Source organism: Centruroides vittatus, unplaced genomic scaffold (assembly GCF_030686945.1).
Source record: "Centruroides vittatus isolate TY-2023 unplaced genomic scaffold, ASM3068694v2 contig_875, whole genome shotgun sequence".
Lineage (NCBI taxonomy): Eukaryota > Metazoa > Arthropoda > Arachnida > Scorpiones > Buthidae > Centruroides > Centruroides vittatus.
In genome coordinates this window covers 1,714,812-1,737,202 of record NW_027122567.1, presented here as the reverse complement: position 1 = coordinate 1,737,202, position 22,391 = coordinate 1,714,812, and the positions used below count along the sequence as shown (strand labels likewise).

At 27.2% G+C, this 22,391-nt stretch overlaps 1 protein-coding gene across 3 annotated transcripts in view; it reads right to left on the bottom strand.

Moving 5' to 3' along the window:
* LOC136982987 (septin-7-like) overlaps positions 1-22,391 on the bottom strand; it is a 91,718-nt gene that overhangs the window by 16,136 nt on the left and 53,191 nt on the right. For all 3 annotated transcript variants that reach the window (XM_067279581.1, XM_067279583.1, XM_067279582.1), the window contains 9 exons: positions 15,871-16,081; positions 15,665-15,771; positions 11,072-11,172; positions 10,770-10,904; positions 10,573-10,690; positions 9,580-9,672; positions 9,407-9,503; positions 4,360-4,411; positions 629-739 (listed from right to left, as the gene is read on the bottom strand). In XM_067279581.1, coding sequence (XP_067135682.1) covers positions 629-739; positions 4,360-4,411; positions 9,407-9,503; positions 9,580-9,672; positions 10,573-10,690; positions 10,770-10,904; positions 11,072-11,172; positions 15,665-15,771; positions 15,871-16,012 — 956 coding nt within the window. In that variant the 5' untranslated portion in view covers positions 16,013-16,081. The remainder of the gene's footprint in view (positions 1-628; positions 740-4,359; positions 4,412-9,406; positions 9,504-9,579; positions 9,673-10,572; positions 10,691-10,769; positions 10,905-11,071; positions 11,173-15,664; positions 15,772-15,870; positions 16,082-22,391) is intronic.

Genomic DNA, 22,391 nt, shown 5'->3' with positions numbered 1-22,391 from the left:
GCCCACTACAAACTGTGCTTTTCCTCCTCTTGCAGACATTATAAATGATTCTTATATTTGCAAAAATTTTTCTTTTTCAATCATTTAAACAAAATATGACAGCAAAGTATTGTAATGCAAATTATAAAAGAAATTTAATTATTAATCCTTCTTAATATGTTATCATAAATTAATTGAAATAGTATAAAAGAAATTCTAAGAACTTTTTCCTTTTAAAAAAATTTAATGCTTTAAGGTTCACAAAGTTATTCACCAAGTAACTAATAACCAAATAACCAAGTAAACCAAGTAACTAAACAAAATAATGCTAGGATTAAAAATATACAAGTTAAAAAAATTTATAAGAAAACTAGTTTATTCACTTTTGTAATTATCTAATAATATAAATTTTTATATTATAAAAATTTAAATTATTAGATAATGAAATGATGATTAGCCTATATTACAGCATATTGCAATAAAAAGGGAAACAATCTTATATTTAAGCTAAACAATATTACTTGAAGTTATTTTAGGTTAAATTAGTGCAATGATAAAGGAATTAACAAAATTTACAAAAATTAGAGAAATTACACTTTTAAGATTAATTCAACAAAAAAACAGAATAAAAATTATAACTCAAACTTACTTATTAGATATTCTTACTGATTTGCCATCACTGGCACCAGCTAATTTTTTACTTCTAAAATTTTCATAATGAACATTTGCTGTAACTTCCATTAAGTCATGCATGTGTGTCCTGGTAAAATATTAAGAAATTTATAAGTTATCAAAGCTTTTCAGTTATGACACTGTTTTAATTTTTACTTATCTATAGATTAAATCATATTTACAAATATCTAATTTATGAAAAAGTAAATGCATTGTTTTAAAGGAAGTTAAAATATTTATGACATTTGAAGTTATTAATTAACAATTATACATGATATATTAAAAGTTTTATTTATTTTTTTACTAACTTTTTTTAAATTAATAGTACAAGTATTTACAGAAGACCATTTTCAAAAATAAATACCTGCTGCAACTATGCATTTCTATTAGCATCCCTACCATATATCAAAGTAGGGTTAGCAGATGTACCAAGTTTCCAGGATTATCCCAAACCAGTCAAAAGGCCTGATGCAGGCATCAGGGCATACTAAATTATGGTAAAAAAATGACTCGCACATGGACTCTGGCAATTCCTAGGTTTGCCACTATGCTTTGCTGGTGCTCGATATGCCGACAGAGACCATTTTTTCAGTTTTATATAGTAGAGTTTTTCTGACTGCCATCTAGCAACAGGATAATTTTACTCTACAAACTATTCCTACTATGAGGTATATTTTTCTTGTTCCACATTTTAAATGAACTTCTGTCACTGGCAGAGTAAAAAAAAATATCTATTACATGCTCTGAAATTAGTGTCCAGTATCTTTTGGAAACTCCTCACTTTGTCCCAGATTTTATCCCAAGTGCCTAGAAACCCTACATCAAAACAGTACTAAAGCCAGTATTTGTGATGTTAAGGTGTCTAAGTTACCAGGGCTTCCATTGATCACTCTTAGTTAGGCAAAACATGCTTTCTCAATCAGATATTGGCTATCTCAATCTTCATACTTCTGATTTTCTCTCTTAGATTTATATCAATATGTTTTATGAAACGAAAGAGAAATTGAAGGAATTCAAATTCCAATTAGCACTACAGCAGACACTGCAATGATTGAAACCCATTGAAGAGATAAAAAAGAAATTAAAGTCATTTTTTGTCATTTCTTATGTGATATATTTATTTTTATTTTCAAGTAATAAAAACACCCCCCTATTTTTAGTTAATTTTATTATTATTAAAATAAGCATATAGAAACTTTGCCAAAACATAAAAACTTTACTTATTGTAATCAAAGTTTTTTCCAGTTATTTTTATCATTGAGTAAATGGCCTTTTTAAGTCAAAGCATATAGACATTAATTCATAGATTAGATCTTTGACATCATATATCCTCTTTCAAATCATTGTTTTGTTAGTTAATTTCACAGCTACAAGAATCGCACATTATACCAATGATACAATTGGATGAATTTAAGATTTCATGTTAACAGTAGTTATGGTCAGAGACTGAAATTGGAGCTAAAGGAAAAGATCATTTAAAATTACTGCATGATGTTTGAGGGAGTTTAAATGGCCATGCATGCTGGTAACTTCTAGAAATGTTTTTATTTTAATTTTTTACTCTATACATAATAAAATTTTAAGAATAAAATAAAATAGTTGCAGTATTAGCTGTGTGTCAAATTTGAATATTTTATTTATTTTTGAAGTGGTCCAACAAGTTGTTGCTCCTCTCAGCAGGAAATATTCTTATATTAATTTTATAATAGGTGACATTGCACTGGAAATGCATAGGATAACTGTATTATAAATTATGTCATTTTTGACCACACTGTATGACATTTAAACATCAAATTTATTTTATAAAAGTAAATTATTTAGCAAAGTAATTTTTAATTATCATTTAATAAATTTGCAGATATTTTATATGTACTTTTTGGTTAGCACAATATCCTGCAAAATATATTGTAATTAATGCTATGTTTCTGTTTTATTTTCAATTTATAAACCTAAAATTTTGTAAACATAATTTCTAAACTTTTCTTGTTATAAAATAATACATTTAAAATATTTTATTGATTTAGCATTTATATAAGCTGTAAATTTAACCAATAACTTATTAGAAACTATATGCTATGCATTTTTTATCCAGAATAGTATTTTGCATTAAATATGTGAACAAATTATATTGTAGATTTATTGCTGACATAAGAAATACGTCAAAACCACAATGCCTATCAATCTAGAGATGTTTTTATCTGCTAGTCCAACTTCCTTTACTCATTCTGCATTTTTGGACTTTCATTATGACATTTACTAACAAAATGCTAACAAGAGATCCATCTCACAAATGAAAATACCATTAACAAGATCTTGTATTAGCAATCAAGTTATTTCGGTGAAATCAAAGAAGAAAGTACAGTTTGCTGATGATAAAGGACAATCTCTGATCATTGTTCACATATTACCCAAATTAAAAAGGAGCTAATCTTCAAGAGGTTACAAGGGGACTTAAACATCAAGTGGCATCAGATACAGCATGGCAACCGGCCTTTGCTCAACCTTTTGACCAATTATGCAGATTTTTGCTCTAAACTGTATTAAGCTTTCTTTATGTGCTACTATCAGCCTCAATCAAACTGGTTGATAACATGTAATTGTATCAGTTATTGTTACTAGTCTTAATCTGTATTTTCAATGTTAAACATTAATTGTTAATTGTTACGATAGTTTACGTATGCATTATTTTAGTTGTTGTTAAACATCCCAAAGTCCAATATCTTTAGTAATATGCCAAATGACTGCCAGATTAAAGTAGCCCAATTTAATCCAGAAGTTGTTTGGCATATAACTAACATAATGCAGTTTAGAATTGGTAGCAGACAAACAATGCGTTAATTACAAATAACAGTAGTACTAATAATAACAATTAATAAATCTTCACATTATACATTTTTTAATTGTAACATGTCTTTTCAATGTAAGAATCTATGAAATCAAAATTTCTTCAAATCATATTCTCATTTATTAATACTTACTTAACTAAATTTTATCAATCAGTTGTTATTTTCAGTTTCAAGTCTAAAATTGATTATTACATGCAGAATCTACTTCATGAAATTTTAAAAACTGCAGTTAAAAATATTCTAAGAATTTATCTTTTCATTACAATGATCATATTACAATCAATCCTTGTTCTTTTATAATAAACATAATAAACAAGTAACAATGAAATACTTTTTGAATAAACAATCTTTTATGTTAAATTTTGAACTGATCATCAATACTTGCCATTTTTTTTATACATTATTACACTGTATATGTAATTATTTGCTTTTTTTAAAAAAAAGAATCTTCAGTTATTTATTAAAGAGAGTTTGTGCTTGCAATAGCACACAGTTTGAATATTCAAAACTTGATGCTACAGAAGTTTTAAATAGCACACTATCAAGGTAAGAATATGGAAATTTACTATGACTAGAAATAAGCTTACAAAATAGTAGATGGCATTTAATGGATATGATATATAAAATTTGCTTGCCACTTGCCACTATATAAACTGTGTGTTATTGAAAGCACAAATTTACTGTAATAAATAACTGAAGACTTAAAAAGAAATTAGTATTCTATGCATATTAGAATGGCATGAAATGATGACCATTCTGTACTAATAACTTATTTAGTGTTAAATTTTGCTATATTATAAACATTTGAGAATGGTCAAAGTTTTCTGACACATCCTGTATTAAAAAAAACAATCATATTTACCTTAATAAGAGATTCCTCACTGTAAGTGAATCACAATGATCTGAATTGTCAACTGCAATTAAAATGAAATATTTATTGTATACCAATATATTAAATGTTTTGTCAGGTAACATTAATAAATTAGTTACATATTGATTAAAATCAAACACATGGTCTGTCCAAAAAGTTTCCACATTTTCATTAAAACACACACTTTAATGTAATAATCATAAATTTTTATTTACAATTATTTAAAATACACCCCCTTCCAAATAAGTAAACATTTACAATGGTCATATAGTTTTAGAAAACACTGCTGAAAATCTTTCTTTTAGATGATTGAAATAGTCACAATCAAAGTCTTCTGGATGTCCAAAATAGTGCCACTGTTTTCCTTTTAGCTTCATTTTCAGTTTTGAGAACAAAAAATAGTTACAAGGTGCCAAATATGATGGATGATCAAGGACTGGACTGATTTTGAAGTAAGAAAGTTGCAGATGGCAATGCACTTGTAAGCTGGAGCACTGTCAAGAAGTGATCGACTGCCTTGCATTTGGTATTGAAAATAAACCCAATCACTTCTTGCCAGCAAATGATTCATAATGCCCAACTAATAATCTCCATTATTATGGAACAAACTCTTTTGTATAGTTTCATCTGTTCAATTGGTTGATGTTCTCCCATTGCACTCATTGTCAACCAGTGATTCTCTATGTAGATATCCCAAAACTTCACAAACTACTCATAAACTGATATATGGGATAATGATTTGTCTCTCTTCCCCATAAGCCTCCTGTAACATTAGGCAAAATGTTACAGAACCATTAGTAATCTCACGCAGAATTTGATGTTTGCTCTTTGTTCCAATGTGACTTCTTCATAAGTGTCACAAAGAATTTCTTGTTACAGTTATTCCTGTGGTATAACAACTGTTAGAGGGACCTCAATCAAACTTACAGAATTTGTGACTTCAATACAGATAGTGCCATTAATACCATCCAGAAACTTTTGGGATAGGCCATGTATAAAAGATTAAATGCTATTAATTTTTATTATTTTACAACTCTCTTGGGGTCAGTCAAAAAATCCATTAATACATTATAAAATGGAAAGTATCTTAATTATCTAAAAAGTAATCACCAATTTTGTTATGAAGTGGAGAATTGCTTTCTCATAAAATCGGTTCACCTCTTTCAATTTGTTGTCTGGCATGAATCAGTATCCTCATGTAGTTCTTCCCAAACATGGTAAAATTGCAAGATGGCAAATGAAGTGGATGAGTGTTTGCAATGGCAGTGTTCTTTAATTAGATTGATGATGTAAGGGCAGGTACTGTTGTAAAGAGGGATAATATATCGTTAGAGAAAATCCCAGGCCATTTGGGCTCAATTGCTTGCCTAGAACATAGAATTTCCTATCATAATGTTAGCTGTCTTTTGTTTATCTAGGAATTCAATAAGGAGATGCCCCATTTTGATCAGAGAACACCGTCAGTTTTGTCTTTCCTGCATCACTCTGATGGACTTGAATTTCTTCAGGAGAGAGAATCTTGGATTTTTCCATTGAGATCTTGGTGTTTGTGTTCAGGCTGAAAATGGTGCACCCAAGTTTCATCATCAGCTACAATTCATGACAAGAATTTTTTCATTTCCAACCTATATTTCTAATCATCTGGTCCACCTTCTGATTGATATTCAGGTGATGAGGAACCCATTGCACACAGTTCTTTCAGTGGTAAAGACAGTTTGTAATAATAGTTTGGACAGAACTGTGACTAAGATTCACTAAACAAATGAATTTGTCCTCTGTGACATCTGTTATTGTGAATATGTTCATCTATTCCTTGGATGAACTGGATTGAAACAATGAAGTACATACTTTTCAAAAATGCCTATTTCAGTCTATGACAACTGCCAATAAAATGCTATTCTACAATACACTGCAGTTATCTATCAATGAATATCAAATGGTCTCATTCATCCTGCAGCTGAAAAGTGCACAATGACTATATTTTTCCTGAGTCAAAGCCATTGCTCTGCTTGGACAGAAACATTATTAATAAACCTGATGATTGATTTCTTATTCATCAGTGATAAACATGATGTTTGAAAATAAGCAATAACATTCTTGGTAGATGAATTGCCTTAGTTTTTTATGCACAGAGTTGCCAATTTGAAGGAAGATTAAAGAAATGGTAGAGAAATTACCTAGAATTATGAAGAAGCTGCAATTCAATTAAAACTAATTAAAAGTTTTCATATAAATGCTAATAAAATCAGACAACTGTGGTTTGATAAAGATTGAATTATAATGAGGCAAAGGAAAAAGAACTGTTTAATTGATTATAGAAAATCTTAATTAAATATAACTCATCAAATGAGATTTTAATAAAGAAACAATTTCAAAAATCTTCATAAGAAAAAAGAAAATGAAATTACAATTTTATTTTAAAAAGTAATCTATTAAACATGAAAGATAATCTCTCTTTCTGGAAAATAATTAAAAAATTATAGTCAAAAATTTTGTTCCATTTTGTTCTAACATCAGATTGACTTTTTTAAAATGCACAAATTATATTAGAAAAAACAAATTTTTTTTCTAAAATTTAGGTTGGATTTTCAGACAATGATTCTATTATAGACTACTTCTGAAAAAGAGAAAATCCTTCTGGATATATAAAATATACGAATAAAGATATGAAGAACTTTATTTATATTTTATTATTGAAAAATTTTATTTTAAAAATGTTCAAGCGTATTGCTCTTAAAGAACTGTTGGTTGATGGAAAGAAATTATATATGCCTTGTTTCATAAAAAAAGCAGAAAAATCAGATCAAATTAATTATAGACCAATAGTTTTAATATTGATGTTGAGAATCATATTATTTGTTCACATCTACAAAAATGATTGGAATGTCATAAAATATTTAGTAGTTATTTTTATAAAAAGCAAATTAAAATCAACTACAGATAATTTATTCATTTTTGATTTATTTGTTCAATGAACTTTAGAAAAAAAGAGGTACAGATTATTTACAAGTTTTATTGACTTTGTCATGTGTGTGTTTGACTCCATCTGAAGTACAGTTGTATATAAAACTTTATTCATTAGGATTAGGTGTTAAATTGATTAGAGTAATTTATGAAATGTTTTTGAATATGGAAGCTATTATACATTAGAATGGAAAGTACTCCAATCCTTTTGAAGTTAAGATAGGAATCCCACAGGGGACTATCTCAGTCCTATGTTATTTTTACTTTATATAAATGATCTACCAGAAAGGCTAGCATCTATAAATGATGATGATCTGGAATTGAATGAAGAAAAATTTAATAGTTGATTGTATCATCTGTATACTATAGTTTTTTCTTTTACTAAGATTTCACTTTGTGTAATTATTGTCAGATGATCTTTAGGAACAATTCAAAATTAAGAAAGTCAAATAAATGGTATTTTAGGGAAATTAAATTATTAATTGAGTCATTTGGAAAGCTTTCAAGTTATTTGATGGAAAAAACAAATAGATACATCTATAATCTGAAAGAGGTTTTTCTTCAAAATTAAAAATAAAAGAAACCCATTTGTGTCAAAAACTTTTTACTTCTATAATATGTCCTGCCTTACCTTATGCTTTACTATAGAAATAATATATAATATAATATGAAATAATTTGGATTTTGAAATAGCATGGAAAGTATAGACAAAATTTTTTAGAATGATACTGTAACTGGATTTTTCAATTCCAGATTATGTAGTACCAGAAAAATTGAATAATAGGAATGTTAGGGAATTTCTTGAGAATAATAATGAGATTTTTAACTCACCTTTATGCCAATGAATATACAGTGACTTATTTGACATACAAAAAAAAATTTAAGAATAGAAACAGATAGTCAAGTAAATTATCCAAGTTTTTTAACAGTTTAAAATTTCTTCTTGAAGTAATATTTAATAATAAAATATTCAGTGGAAAATTATGACACAGAATTGATAGTTACAAAAGTCAATTGTTAATCTAAGATTATAATAAATTGTAGACTAGTCAGTTCCACAGCTGGTAAAATCAATTATTAACATAAACAAAAGATAATTTTTTTTGTTGTTTAAATCTTCATTACAGTAATGTTAAATAAAGAATTGTATTATTTTTGTAAGGAAAACATGTTCTCTCTGTTTCATTTATTTGCTGAATGTAAAGAAATGCATTTAATAAAATGTATATATACATCACATATTAATTTTGATAGAAAATAAATGAAAATTATTCTGGTTTAATTTCATAATTTGTGAGGAATATCTGTTATCAAAATGTGTAAGTTCCTTGCAATAATAGTGAGGTTGAGGCTGAAGTTTTCAACGCAAAACTTCAGGATGTTCAGGGCCGTCCTCCCATAAGCATAGAAGTTTGACAATGGTGTTTGGAACATTGAGCATGATTCCACTGACATTCCAAATGCCATTGTCAAACTTCTATGCTTACAGGAAGACAGCGCTGAACGTCCGACGTACACATTTTCGCGTTTAAAACTTCAGCCTCAACCTCGCTAATATTTCAAAAATTCAGAATAACCCCTGACAATTTTTGTAATAATTGAGAGTTATCTTGAAAAAACAGACATAAAAAAATGTAAAAAATTCTGTAAAAAATGGCTCCATTGGTTTTGGGGAATCACCCCTCGAGACTAATAAACTAAACTAAATCTCAACAAAATTATGAATTCTTATATTAGATCTGCATCTCATATTTAAAACTATGTTCAAACCATTTCAATTCCAGAAAAAACTGACTTTCAACAAGCAAAGAAAAATTAATATAATATATAAAATATTATTATATATATATATATATACCGTATTTTACGGACTATAAGACGCACTTTTTTCTTTGAAAAATTGCCTCCAAAATTCAGGTGCGTCTTATAGTCCGTAGCGTCTTAAGCAATTTTTAAAAAAAAATACCTATAAAATTTAAGGTGCATCTTATAGTCCGTAAAATACGGTATATATATAATAAAAATTAATATAAAAATTAATATATATATTATATATATAATATAACATATTTACCTTCAGCAATTCCCCAAGGATATTTTCTACCTCTTATTTGTTTACCAGTTGCATTTATCAGTGCATTACTTCCTATAATTGCAAAAGGAACTTTTTGCTATAAAAAAGACACATAACCAATCATTAATCTTTATAAATATTATTTATTATTAACTTTTTATTAAGTAGCATACCTTAATAATTTTGTGTGTTTTGTTGTCATCATCATTATCACATGATGGAAAATCATAAATTTTAATCTTATGTTTTGCCAACTGTCCTAAAATCTAAATAAATTTAGTTATTAATATGAAATTAAAAACTAATATATAAAATATATTTATTTTAACATGCATATGTAAAAAATATTATTATTATTATTTTTTAAATTTAATAATATATCAATCACATTATTATCTGCAATGAATTTTTGAAATTTATTACAGTAACTGTACTGATCTCACAAGTATTTTTTTAAACATAATCCCTTTGCTTTTCAATGCACATGATCCAATATTGCTTTAAGTCTCTTAGAAAAAACATTTCCAGTTGAGAGGTAAGCTATTGATATACTGTTTCTTCATTTCTTGGTCCATGACAAAGAAACAAGATCTGATTATACAAAAATGCTCTAACAGGGTTCTCCTTTCTATTCAATTCTTAAATTCCCTGACTTTTCACCAAATTTTCCAGTAAAACTTTTACTAGTTTAGTGTCGTAAACAGACAAGTAACAGAGCTTCACATTGAGTGGAAAACAAATCATTTCACAAATTTAATTCTTGAAAACACTTCTTTGATATTTGAAATGCTATTTTGAATCACGATAAAAATGTATACTGGGGACCCAAGAGTAAATTTTTATGAAAAAAATTTTCACACACCATATATTTTGTACATATAGTCTTTGATTTTAATTTATTAAAGATTTGCTAGAATTACATAAAATTCCAACAAATAAACCATTCCCTTCAAGATTCAGAAAAGTGTTATTAAAAGTAAAATGTTTCCAAAATATTCAATGTTATATTATCATTCATTATCAACTCAAATATAAAAATTATGATAATGACAAGAGTTAAGAAGTTTTTCATTTAATAAAACTTCCGATTTCTAAAAGAAATCTGAATTGTTAATGTAGTTATACAGTTTAAAAAATCATTTTATAAGAAATTATAATATACTTACAGTTCTCTTACAGAGTTCACATTCTTCTAATGTCATTGTATCAGCTTTGGCAATAAGAGGAATAATATTTACTTTGTCATGTAATTGTTTTAAAAATTCAATATCAAGAAGTTTCAATCTGTTAAAATAAAATTTTGCACATTGATTTTATGTAATTTCAAAAAAATCAATAAAATATAGTTCAAGAAAACAAATACCCATATACTGATGGTGAAATAAAATACAAACAACAATGTACTCGTCTATCAGAAATGTAACTTCGCTGCACATTTGATTCAGCTTCTAAATAATCTTCATATCTTTGATTTATATATTCAAGTATTGGCTTCCAACTATTAAAATATAATTAATAATGTTTTTAACAGCAAATTTTAAACCAATAGGAACTTAATGCATCACTTTGTGATTAATATACTATTTTTAACTTATGAAACTTAACATAATTTCATGTTTTTTCTTAATCTTATTAAATTTTAAAAAACTACTAAAATAAATATACCATTCTGAATTATCTACAGCATCTCCAAATCCAGGAGTGTCTACAACCGTTAATGTTAACTTTACACCATTCTCTGAAAGAAGCACCCTAGTTGTTTCTACCTGAAAAAATGTTAAGAATTTTAAGTCTCTTTTTTTTGACAATTTATTATATTTTATAGTTTTTTGAAGAACTGGTTGATAGTGTATTACAGTCAAACTCTGTGTATATGTTTCTGGAATTATCAGTTTACCACAATTTACATCATATTTTTCTGGCCCTGATTTTTTGCCTATAGTTTATGTATAAATTTTCCCATATGTATAAATTTTTCTATATTCATGCAATTTACACATTTTTATTGATAAATATAGAATTTTTAAAGTGATGGTTTCTAAAACAAGACATAAAATAAAATTATAAAACCAACACACCTTATTACTGAGAAAGTTCAACCTGCTTGATGGGCTTCAGGATGGCCCATCAAGCAGGTTGAAAACGTTTGTTTAGCTGAATAAATGAACTTTCTCAGTAATAAGGTGTGTTAGTTTTATGATATTATAGAATCTGAGTGTAAGTAGGAGCATAAAATAAAAACTAAATAAATAAATTTTTAATAGTGTAGGTGATGCTATTCAGAAATCTGCCATTTTTTACAGTTTTGTAGTGTTAGAGTAACTTTTTCCATGCATTATATACTTTGATATTTTAATCCTCCTCCTAAATTATTTACTGTCTTCTTTAATACTAATTTGTTAATATTTGACTTTTCTTAAAATTGTATCTCTAACTTTCAAAACTTGTTTTGACTGTAATTGAAATTCTTATATAAACAATATAATTTACAGTTACTTTAATAGTTTTATGAACACGTTTCAAGAAACAAAATAAAATAATAAACACACACACATTTTTTTTTTACAACTACATTTTGAAATTTTTACAAATAAAAATATAAAAAAATTAATTAAATAGCAAGTTTATCAGGACATTTAACTCTTTCCATACTAGAGGCAGTAAAAAAGCAGTTATTTATTTTTATAGTATTTTAGCATGTATGCTATTTAATTAATCCTTTTAAATAATTAAAAATTATAATTATAATAATATTATTATTATTAAACTGCTCTATTGTTACAGTTTAATTAGTAAAATCATTACTAAACTGATTTTATAACTTGATTCATGTAGATACAGAAAATATTGAGATTCAAGTAAGCTTAGAAATACAGTATGTATGTATATTCATTTTGAAACATTTTATTCAATCTGCTATAAAATTATTATTCTTTGCATAATTTCTGTACTATTTTTTCTTTCTAAACTTTATGCATTAATAAGAAAAATAATTATGCTGCATAATTAATCAATGATACATTTATAGTAAAAAAATCTTTTATAAATCATGAATATATATTCAGTGTATCCTACATAACTATAATACAGTCCTTTCACTACATACAATTCTGTCAGAATAAAGATATTTCAATTAATCAAGTGTTTCTCATATGAAAAATTAAAATTATTTTCATAATAAAAATAATAGGCTTCCATCTTATTTAAAATTATATAACTTATTTGAAATGGTAGGAAATAAATATAGATTAATATTTTTGAAATGCTCTGCTTGGTCATCTGATTAACTTGAATCAGTTTCTTTTCAGTTAAAATTGGAAAAAAAAAATTACATATTAGAGTGTTATATATTCCATTTAACATTCATCCCAGTTTGAACTGGTAAGAACATAATTTCAAATTAAATCTACAGAACAAAATTCTTCAGAAACATTAATCAATACTTATTTCTTGATCCTTTCAAGTAAGTTAGATAAAGAGTTGATGGAGCAAAGTAACTGTAGACTTTTTTATGCACTAACAGAAATTTTAACAAATAAGCTAAGCTATTATAGAGTAGCTCTTAAAGAATTTGATTACTTTTACAATATAGCATAAAAATATCTTCAAATACAATTATGATATTATGATATTTAGTCTATTTATTATACATTTTGATTATCTACAAAAAAACAAAATGTAAGCTATAAAGTCAAAAGGTTTATATAACAATGAAAGAAAATATTATCAAAGTAGACTTCTATAATTTTGAAGAAAAATCATAATTTCTGTGTTGAGCCCTTAAAAGTAAATTTTACAAATAAAACTGAATGTTTGAAAGTAAAAACTACTAAAACACTCAGGATCTACATAGGGACTAATAAGGCTTAAGCCATGTGCCTCCAAGTGACAAGGGCCCACAAAAATTGAATTATCATAAATTTTTAATACTTTTCCATTAACAATGAGCACTTATTGTATATTACTAACTGTATAATAATAATAATAATGATAATTTATAGTATTATTTGTTTTATTGTAATCAATGTAATGTAATTAATCAATATAAATATTTCTTTATTTCTTATGTTTTTTTTATATAAGATATAAAAAGTTTGTCATTCAACACCATTTTATAAATAAATATATTTCAACTCGGACTTTGTTGTTATTAAAAATTAATTTTAAACCCCAATTTAAAGATTATTAATCCAAAAAAAATGGGCCCCATTGGATTTCAATAAGCCCTAGATCTGGCCCTGAAAACACTTAATCCTTTATTTTAATCTTTTGGAAATTATCATATATTCGTTACTTTTTTTAAAATTAGAGTCAATTAATCAATCTTTCAAAGTTGCAAAAATCTGAAAATTTTGATTTGAAATATATAAAGAAATTTATTTTAAAACAGTCATCAATTGAAAAATATCAATTAAGCAATTACACAAAAAAAATTATTAAAATTTATGATTTTTTGAAAATTAATCCAACATTCATTAATAATGTACAAATGTTCAAAATCAATACAATCCTCTCACCCAAAGGCTAAATGACATCTGAAGAAATTACAGTAAATAGACCATTAGAAGAAAGCAGTCGGCTGTGAGGAAGGAAGTTACCATTATAGAAAGAAGTTATAATGAAAGAGAAATTTGCTAGAAAATTTTTACAATCATTTGGTTTAATTTCTTTTTGCATTAATGATATAAAAAAAAAGCTGAAATATATCATGCAAAGCTGCAATTTGTCTGATAATGATAAATTATTAAATTAAGAGAATTTAATTACATTATATGAAATAAATAATTATTTCATTTTGCATATAACAATATATTTCAAATATAAAATTTTTACTGAAAAAAATAATTTCATTTAATTATTATTCTACACATTATGGTATAATTACTTCTTTATTTACAATATTTAATTTTTATTCAATGCATATTATCTTATATACAATTTACATTCTTTTCTGTATTTCACATAAAAAGTTGTATGATATTAATATTGTGATAGATAAAATTGATTAGAAACTCATCACAGAATATAAAGTGTTCATTCTGAAAATGCATGAAGTTAATCCTTATTTGAAAGCAAGATTTTGCATTTAAGACTTTATATTTTACAATTAATATTATTATAATTTTTTTAGTGAACAAATTTTTTTTGTAATATTCTATTTTTATTTATTTATTAGACATATTTATTAATGTTGAAACAAAGTTTAAAAAAAGGAAAAAGGAAGAAAGAGAGAAAGAAAATGGTATCAGAATTAATGATAAATCATTCCAAAGTAGAATAATAATAATTAGTATTATAAAATTAATATAATTTAATTTTTAATATTTTTAAAGAAAAGAATTAAAATTTATTTTTAATTATCTTTAATTGTTTGAATAAAATAACATAGAAATCTTAGTGATACAATAAATAAAATCAATTTGTATCTTAAAAATTGATTTATTTTTATTCATTATATTAATATATTACAGGTATGTACTTCTCACTTTACGACCGAGTTCCGTTCCGATGACTACGTCGTTAAGCGAATTGGTGATAAGCGAGGAGCTTACGTTAGGAATATAGGATCGTTGTAAAATTATATAAATTATGCAACAAACTTCAAATTTATTCATAAAAAGACTATTATAGTATGCTATTAGCCTATTATAGTGCACTTAGTGCACATGTCACCATCCGCCACTGACCGACATTCAAGCTGAGAAAAGGGATTCCCCGAATTGCAGATCGAAACTCGATTGGTCGTAAGTGCGAGTGGTCGTTAAGCAGATAGGTCGTAAAGTGAGGAGTACCTGTATTAGTCATTTTATTATAATGATATTTTTAGGAAAATTTTAGAAAAAAAATAAAATAGTTGATAAATATTTTAAAATTAAAATATTAAAGCTAAAAAATGCTAGGGAATTAATATTTGTTTTTTGTTCCAATAAAGCAAAGCAGCTTCTCTTATAATTTAAATTTATTGTTCAATACTTCAAATAATATAATTTCATTTTAATTTGAAATTATCTCAAAATGATAACTTTAAAAATTTAAATAAATTATAAGTTCCATTTAAAAAATAAGAAGTAAAATAAAAACAAGTGCACAAGTTCATTCAGAGCATATTATATGATTATGATGTTATCAATTAATTTAATAAAATTATAAAAACTTTTAATTTTAAATTTAATTAAAAATAAATTGAATCACACAGGAAAGTGATACAATCAAGTATATATAAAAGTTAATTTATAACTTTTTAATTTTATTACTTACTTCTAATGTTTTCTTTGTTCTTAAAGTTGGTCCTGGATATTCATTTGAATATATATCTGTTAAAAACAACGTATTGAGGAAAGTGGATTTTCCTAAACCTGATTCACCTATTAAGTTAAATAAATTTGATATTTTAATATTTATTCTATTAAATAATGATACTAAAGATGATATTAAAAAAAAAAAAAAAACAAATGATCACTAACCTACAACCATTATTGTAAATTCAAATCCTTGTCGAGTTGCTCTACGATAAATTTGATTAGGTAGATTAGCAAAACCAACATAATCTAAATCTTTGCCAACAGTTTTTTCAGGTTCTTTTTGAGCAAATACAGAAGATTGCATTTTATTGCTGGTTTTATTACCTTGGAAATCAGGTACTTTTTCTCTATGAAAGTCTGATTTTGTTGGTATCTATAATTAAATTAATACATTATAAAACAGATATTATTCAACATAAGACCTATTTGTTTTATTGCATTAAAGAAAAATTAAAATTAATACACACCATATAATCATTTCTCATTCATATATACACATTAATTTTAATGAAAATTATTGATGTTATCATAACATGGACAATCAGCTTAAATGTACATAAGTTCATTAATTTTAAATTGACAGGACTAGATTGATGCCATATTACCAGATGTGTTGATATTTTCTAAAAATTCAATTAAGTTATATTTGGTCTAAATATTGCATTGCTGAACATTTTGTTCCAGATGTTTTATTGTAAACTATGTGACTTAGCACTGTTTAAGCTTCTAAACTTATATCTGTAGCTCTAGTATGCCAAACATAAGAGAGTTGCACAGTGACATTAATGTGATGAAAAGGCATTCTGATATGAACAGTGTTCTTTGGTCCCCACAGCATTTTAGAAGTATTTTTGTAACCAAAGCAGATCAAATTTTCTGTTTGTGTTCTATTATCTGAATTCATACGTTCTGTTCTCTATGAATGATATTTGCCTAAGAGAAGAAAAGAGTTATATATACTGTCGAAAATATTTGTGGAATAAATCTTTTTCTGTAGCTTTGATAAACAGCTGTGTGGCTTAGTTTTTGTGATATTTGTGTGTTTTACAATTATGAAAAGACAGAAGAATGTTAGTAAAAGTTCATTGCATTAAATAAAAAATTCAGTATGGTCAGAAAGGTGCAATACACAGCTGGCAGAAGGCATTTTCTCAGCTGCTGTCAGTACATGCTTAGCCAAAATGGATAGCAACCAACAAGGGCATTGTTAGATGACATGTGTGGAGAGCATGCACCATGACAGAAAACTGTACAACTGGGTAGAAGGCCTTATGTCAACAAAAGGAGACCAGTTCCAGAAGTAAAATGACTGTGAGAAAGCTAGCCAACATTGGCTGGGTGGAGAAAGTCATTTGGATAATTGGCATATCATTTTCTCAGAAATGGAGGTGGCCATGGGACTAACTGCAGCACAAAGACAACAGTGTATGGATGTGTGCTGCAATTTCCTGCAGCACCATAAACAGAATCTGGCAGAGTTTATATCAGGGTCATGACTGATGATGAAATGTAGTTCCGTTGCCATAAACTGAAAACAAAGACATAATTGATGTAGTGGAAACACAATGGCAGCCCTGCTGAAGAAATTTTGGACAATATCCTCAGCTGATAAGTATATGTACACAATATGTTGAGACATGGAAGCAGGGATAGATCAAGACTATAATTCTAGAGGGGCAATAACATCTTAAAACAAAAGTCAAAGAAAATCTATATATTAACTGAAAGTTCAGTTTTCCAACTTAGTTTGAGTAAATGGCTGGGCTAGAAGCACAGTCCAGGTATCAAATTAAAGCTCTTACCTTGTAGATGATGATGCTGAAAAGATATTTGAGAAATGTGCAATAGTTCAGGCATGATAACATTGTGCCTTTGCCCTTCTAAGTCTATAGAACAAACATGACAAGCAATTGTAAAACCTGTTGTGATCCACACTTTTGAAACCGTATGTATAGAATATAAAGGAACAAGTTAATTATTCTAAACAAAGGAAAAATCATCACATGACCACTAGGTAAACAGAATAACTAATACTCTCAAACCTCAACAAAAGTATAAAGGAATTGCTAATAAAGAGTAAACTAAGTGTAAATAAGTTTTCTATTTAGAGATGACTATTCCATACAAAATAATTTGTGCTTTTTATTTGAAATAATTTTAAGTACTTTTTAATATTCGATATCCATATTTAAATACCTCTGGAAGTGAAGGCTTGCTCGGGATGAGGGTGGCACAACTGGCAAGTGCACTGCAAGGCAAGCAGAGGCTGCGGGTTCAAGCCCTGCCCTGGGTCAGTTCTTTTTTTCCAGAAGGTTCTAAATTTTTTAATAAATGATTAAAATTATAATTATTTATTTAGTTAAGAGATTATGCCTAATGTTTACTCTAGTAGCAAATTACTTTGTATTATTTACTTAAAACTTAGCTGAATTGTAGCCTGATCATTTAGGCAATCATTGGATGTTTACATAATAATTGAGAAACAACTGCACAAATAATAGCAGCAAGACAATCATGATTCTTTCTACATGCCAATCTTCCATCTAAAACAAATTTGAACTCTTCCACTACTAGGAGACTGGTTCATTCTTTTTCCATCATTAAAGCCTAGCCTATGGAGTAAAACCAATTTTGTATCTATATATTAATTGAAAGAGAGTTCCAGTTTTCTGTCTTAATTTGTGCAAATGACTAGGGCTAAAAATACTGTTCAGGTATCAAATTAAAGCTGTCAGGCTGTAAATCAGTGATTTTCAACTGGTGTGCCATGAGATGATCATAGGTATGCCACAAAATTTTTTCAAAGGTTGTTAAATAAATTATTTTTGAAAGAAGACTAAAGAACAGTAAGTGTAAAAATTAAAACCTCTTTAAATTGATTATACAAGTTTTTCATTGTAATAAATAAACATATACATAATGTAGTAAAAAATATATATTCATAAGCAAAATCAAATGTACATAACACAGAGTTATTTCATTTAAAATGAAATTTTCTTTAAATCAAAAATGTATCTATAATTGTCCATATTTAGTTAAAATTATTTTAACTTAGAAATAGTGGGACATTGGGCAGGTTTCTAAAGGGAATTATCATGTCACTTTTAAATGCAAATCAGGTCTTAATGTTAATTGCTTTTCTTATTTAAATTAATAATTTTTTGAAGTAATTCTGGTGTGGTGAGTAGTGAGTTATTTAACAATTTTCATTTACATAACTATTATTATACCTGCTGCTATTTTAAGGAACAACAATATTGTTTTATTTAATTTACAAAAAATATAAAAAGAATTAGGTTAAGTGGCAAGTAATATGGTGATAGAATGTTTAGAAACATAACTTTAAATCATGTGATTTTTTCTGCAGAAATTTGTGCCATGGAAATTTAATTATAAGTTCAAGTGTGCCGTAAGATAAAAAAAAAGGTTGAAAAACACTGCTGTAAACAATGCCACTGAAGAAAGATTTGAGAAACGTACACTGATTCAGATGTGGTGGAATGGCAAAGATAATGTTAAGTCCAAGATATGGCCTTCTTGCCTTCCCAAGATTTGGGAAGGCAAGTGACAAACACATCAGGCAGTGGCATGCCATTTAGTTTTTCTTAACCATTTGAACAACATGTTTGTTCATCACTATTGTGAGTTTCTATTATACTTTGTTTGCTAATTACATGTTAAATATTGACCTTAGGAATGCTAAATTTGCAACCCTGGGACATGGATGCAAAATTGAAAGAAGCCATTGAGAGCAAGGACCAGTGGAAGGAGCCTCATGGTATCAGAGAACAAGTAGACCTGAATCACAAGCAAATGGCCTGGAAAATACTTGCTATAACTGATGATTTTTGTGTAGAATGCCAAAATTTAAATAAATTCATTGTATTTTAACTGAATAAAACCACTGATTTTGACTGGTTCCTACTAGTTGAATTAAATGCAGAGGCACATTGGGGAGACTTTATAGTGCATCTATCCCCCAGCAATTTGCAAATTTTTTTGTTTTGGATCGCTCAGTTTTGTTTGCATATCATGCCTATTAAACGTTTAAATCCAGAAATCTATAAATTTCCAAAATCAATGATGTTAAAGTAGGAAAAGTTAATATTTGTTACTGTAATTTGTAATTAATATAGTTAATTCATATTACAGTAACAAATGAAAAATAATAAAAAAATTTACAAATATGATAAATAATCAAGGAATATTATGCATTTAATAAATTTGTAAAAAAATTGATATGGTCATCAAACAACATATTGCTAGAAGGTGTAATTGTTATTTGATTTTGATCATTTTTGGTATACACTACACACATAGTGTTAGAAAGTGTTTACTTGTCAAATTTGAATGTGATTATTCAAGTTTGAAGGGTTGCAAAAGCTCCAGGTAGAGTGTCACTTTCTGTTGATGATTCTGTCTTCTTTTCAAGTTACAAGTTGTATCTCAAGTCATTTTCTGGAAAAACTCTTAGATCTATATCACCAACAGACAATTAGACAAATCACAGAGTACATTTAGTATAAGATCTAATTCACAAATTTTCTTAAATTGCTTTGTTAAAGAATACAATATAAGCATTAGTTGCACTAGGTTTTATGAAGTAAGAAAATTAAACTTGTAAGCACAATTTGTTCTCTTATTAAATGTTTCAATCAGGCCTCGGAGTGCTATTTCCCCTTTGAAAAAGTGAGAAAAGTGAGTTGAAATACAGAAAAAGTGAATAAAAAGTGAGTGCAATAGTGACAAAACAAAGTGAAAACACAGAAGGAAAACTCAGCAAAACAGCAGTAAAAATTGTTATTTCTTTTTATTCTGTTATGGTTAAACACATTTTAAAAATTTCTGTATATACTGTAATATAGTAGCCACTCGTTATATCGCGTTTTTTTGGTCCCCTAAATTTTAAAAGCATTTGAGTCAATTAATTTTAAATTACCAATTACCACTGAATTTCTATTTGCAACGAAATACGAGAAAGAGCTAAATATGCAGAACAGGTGGATAGATCGATTGTCATTTGTTTCCTTTTGATATAAAAGTTGTTTATTTATTAGTTTTAAGTACAGTCTCCTCATTTACAAGTTTCTGTGAATTCGAAATTTCATACATTTATGTGAATTAACGGTATTGCGTCAATTCACATAAAGGTGTGAAATTTCGAATTCACCGCATAACGTGTAAGGAAAAGATCTCTCTGATTCTGAACGAAAACTTCTAAAATTTTTATACAGTAGTAACTTCATTTTGCTTTTTAGAGAATTTTTACTCTGTAATTTTATAAGTTTTGATGTTCTATTATATATTCAATATTCATTTTTTTTAAATTTTCAATTACAGCATTTATAATTTTTATTGAAAAATATAAACTACACGAATTTCTAATAAGCGATTTATATAGTACTGTATAATAAAATCGCAATTGATGTTTTTATATCGACAGTATTTGTCTTTCAATGTCATTGTTAAAGAAACAATGCTAAATGGGCGTTCATGGTTTCGATGTTTACGTAAACGTCAATTACCGGTAATTCGATATAACCTACGAATAAAATTCAGGATTGAAAAACTAAGCTTATTTTATATCAGAAACACTTGCTGATGAAAGAACAGAGATTCCATAGCATGTATAATCTGTTTAGTAAAAGCCCAGAATTTTTATTACTCGGTTATATCGCGTTTTTTTTTTCTGTTTCCCGATAATCAGTGGCTTTTGTATTTTCAGTAAACCATGAATACTTGAAAAGTCTTTGGCTTCTGTAAATAATCAGTCATGAAAGATGATGTTCTTTTATTAAGATTATTCTGCATGTTATCAACTTCCTTCTATTTCGCTTCCTCTTGCTTTTGAACACTTAACACTAATAAGCATCACACGTGCTGCTTGTACTTCATTCATGTTCTTGCTGTTAATAGCCTTCTCCAGTTTTTTTGTTTGCTGCTTCTAACAAAACTTAGACTGTCGCATGTATTTCATTTTCTTCTACATTTTTCTGGTTTAAACTCAGTTGCCGTTCCATAATCTTCATGTTACGAACAGCTTTCTTTTGTTGTTCTTCAAAACATTTCTGTGCTCTTTTTTCCGTTTCTCTTATTCTTTTAACTTCTTTTCATTTTCCAATCGTTCTTGATAATTTCTATGCACCGAGGAAGCTAATTTCAGTCGTCCTTTGCAATAGGTACAAGGTGTGGGCTTTGGTCATACATGTTTAGTCCCTCCTTAACAATCAAAAGTGAATTAAGCATTCTTTCCAACACTGATGCTCTATCAGGAGAAAGTGCCCGGCATAAAATTGATCCTCTCATTCATGGGAACGGGATTTTCGATGCTGATTTCACTAATTTGGCTATTCTCGGATATTTATCATTATCAGAAACTGTTTATTTTTTAATGCTTCGAGATGTGTAAATATTGATTTCCAAATAAAATAATAAATCTGAAATAAATATACTCCAAATAATATAAGTAAAATAATATTTTATTAATGATTTCATAAATAACAAAAAACTTTTTCCTGCAGATGAATAAAAACCAACATCGTTGCAAAGTTGTTAACCTTTGGGAAGCGTGTGAAAATCTTTCTCACAAGCAATTACGTGTTGTACTTTTTACAACACTTCGAATATTTTAATTTATTTGGTAAATTTTATATGTAAATATGAATTTACATTTTCGTTTACTT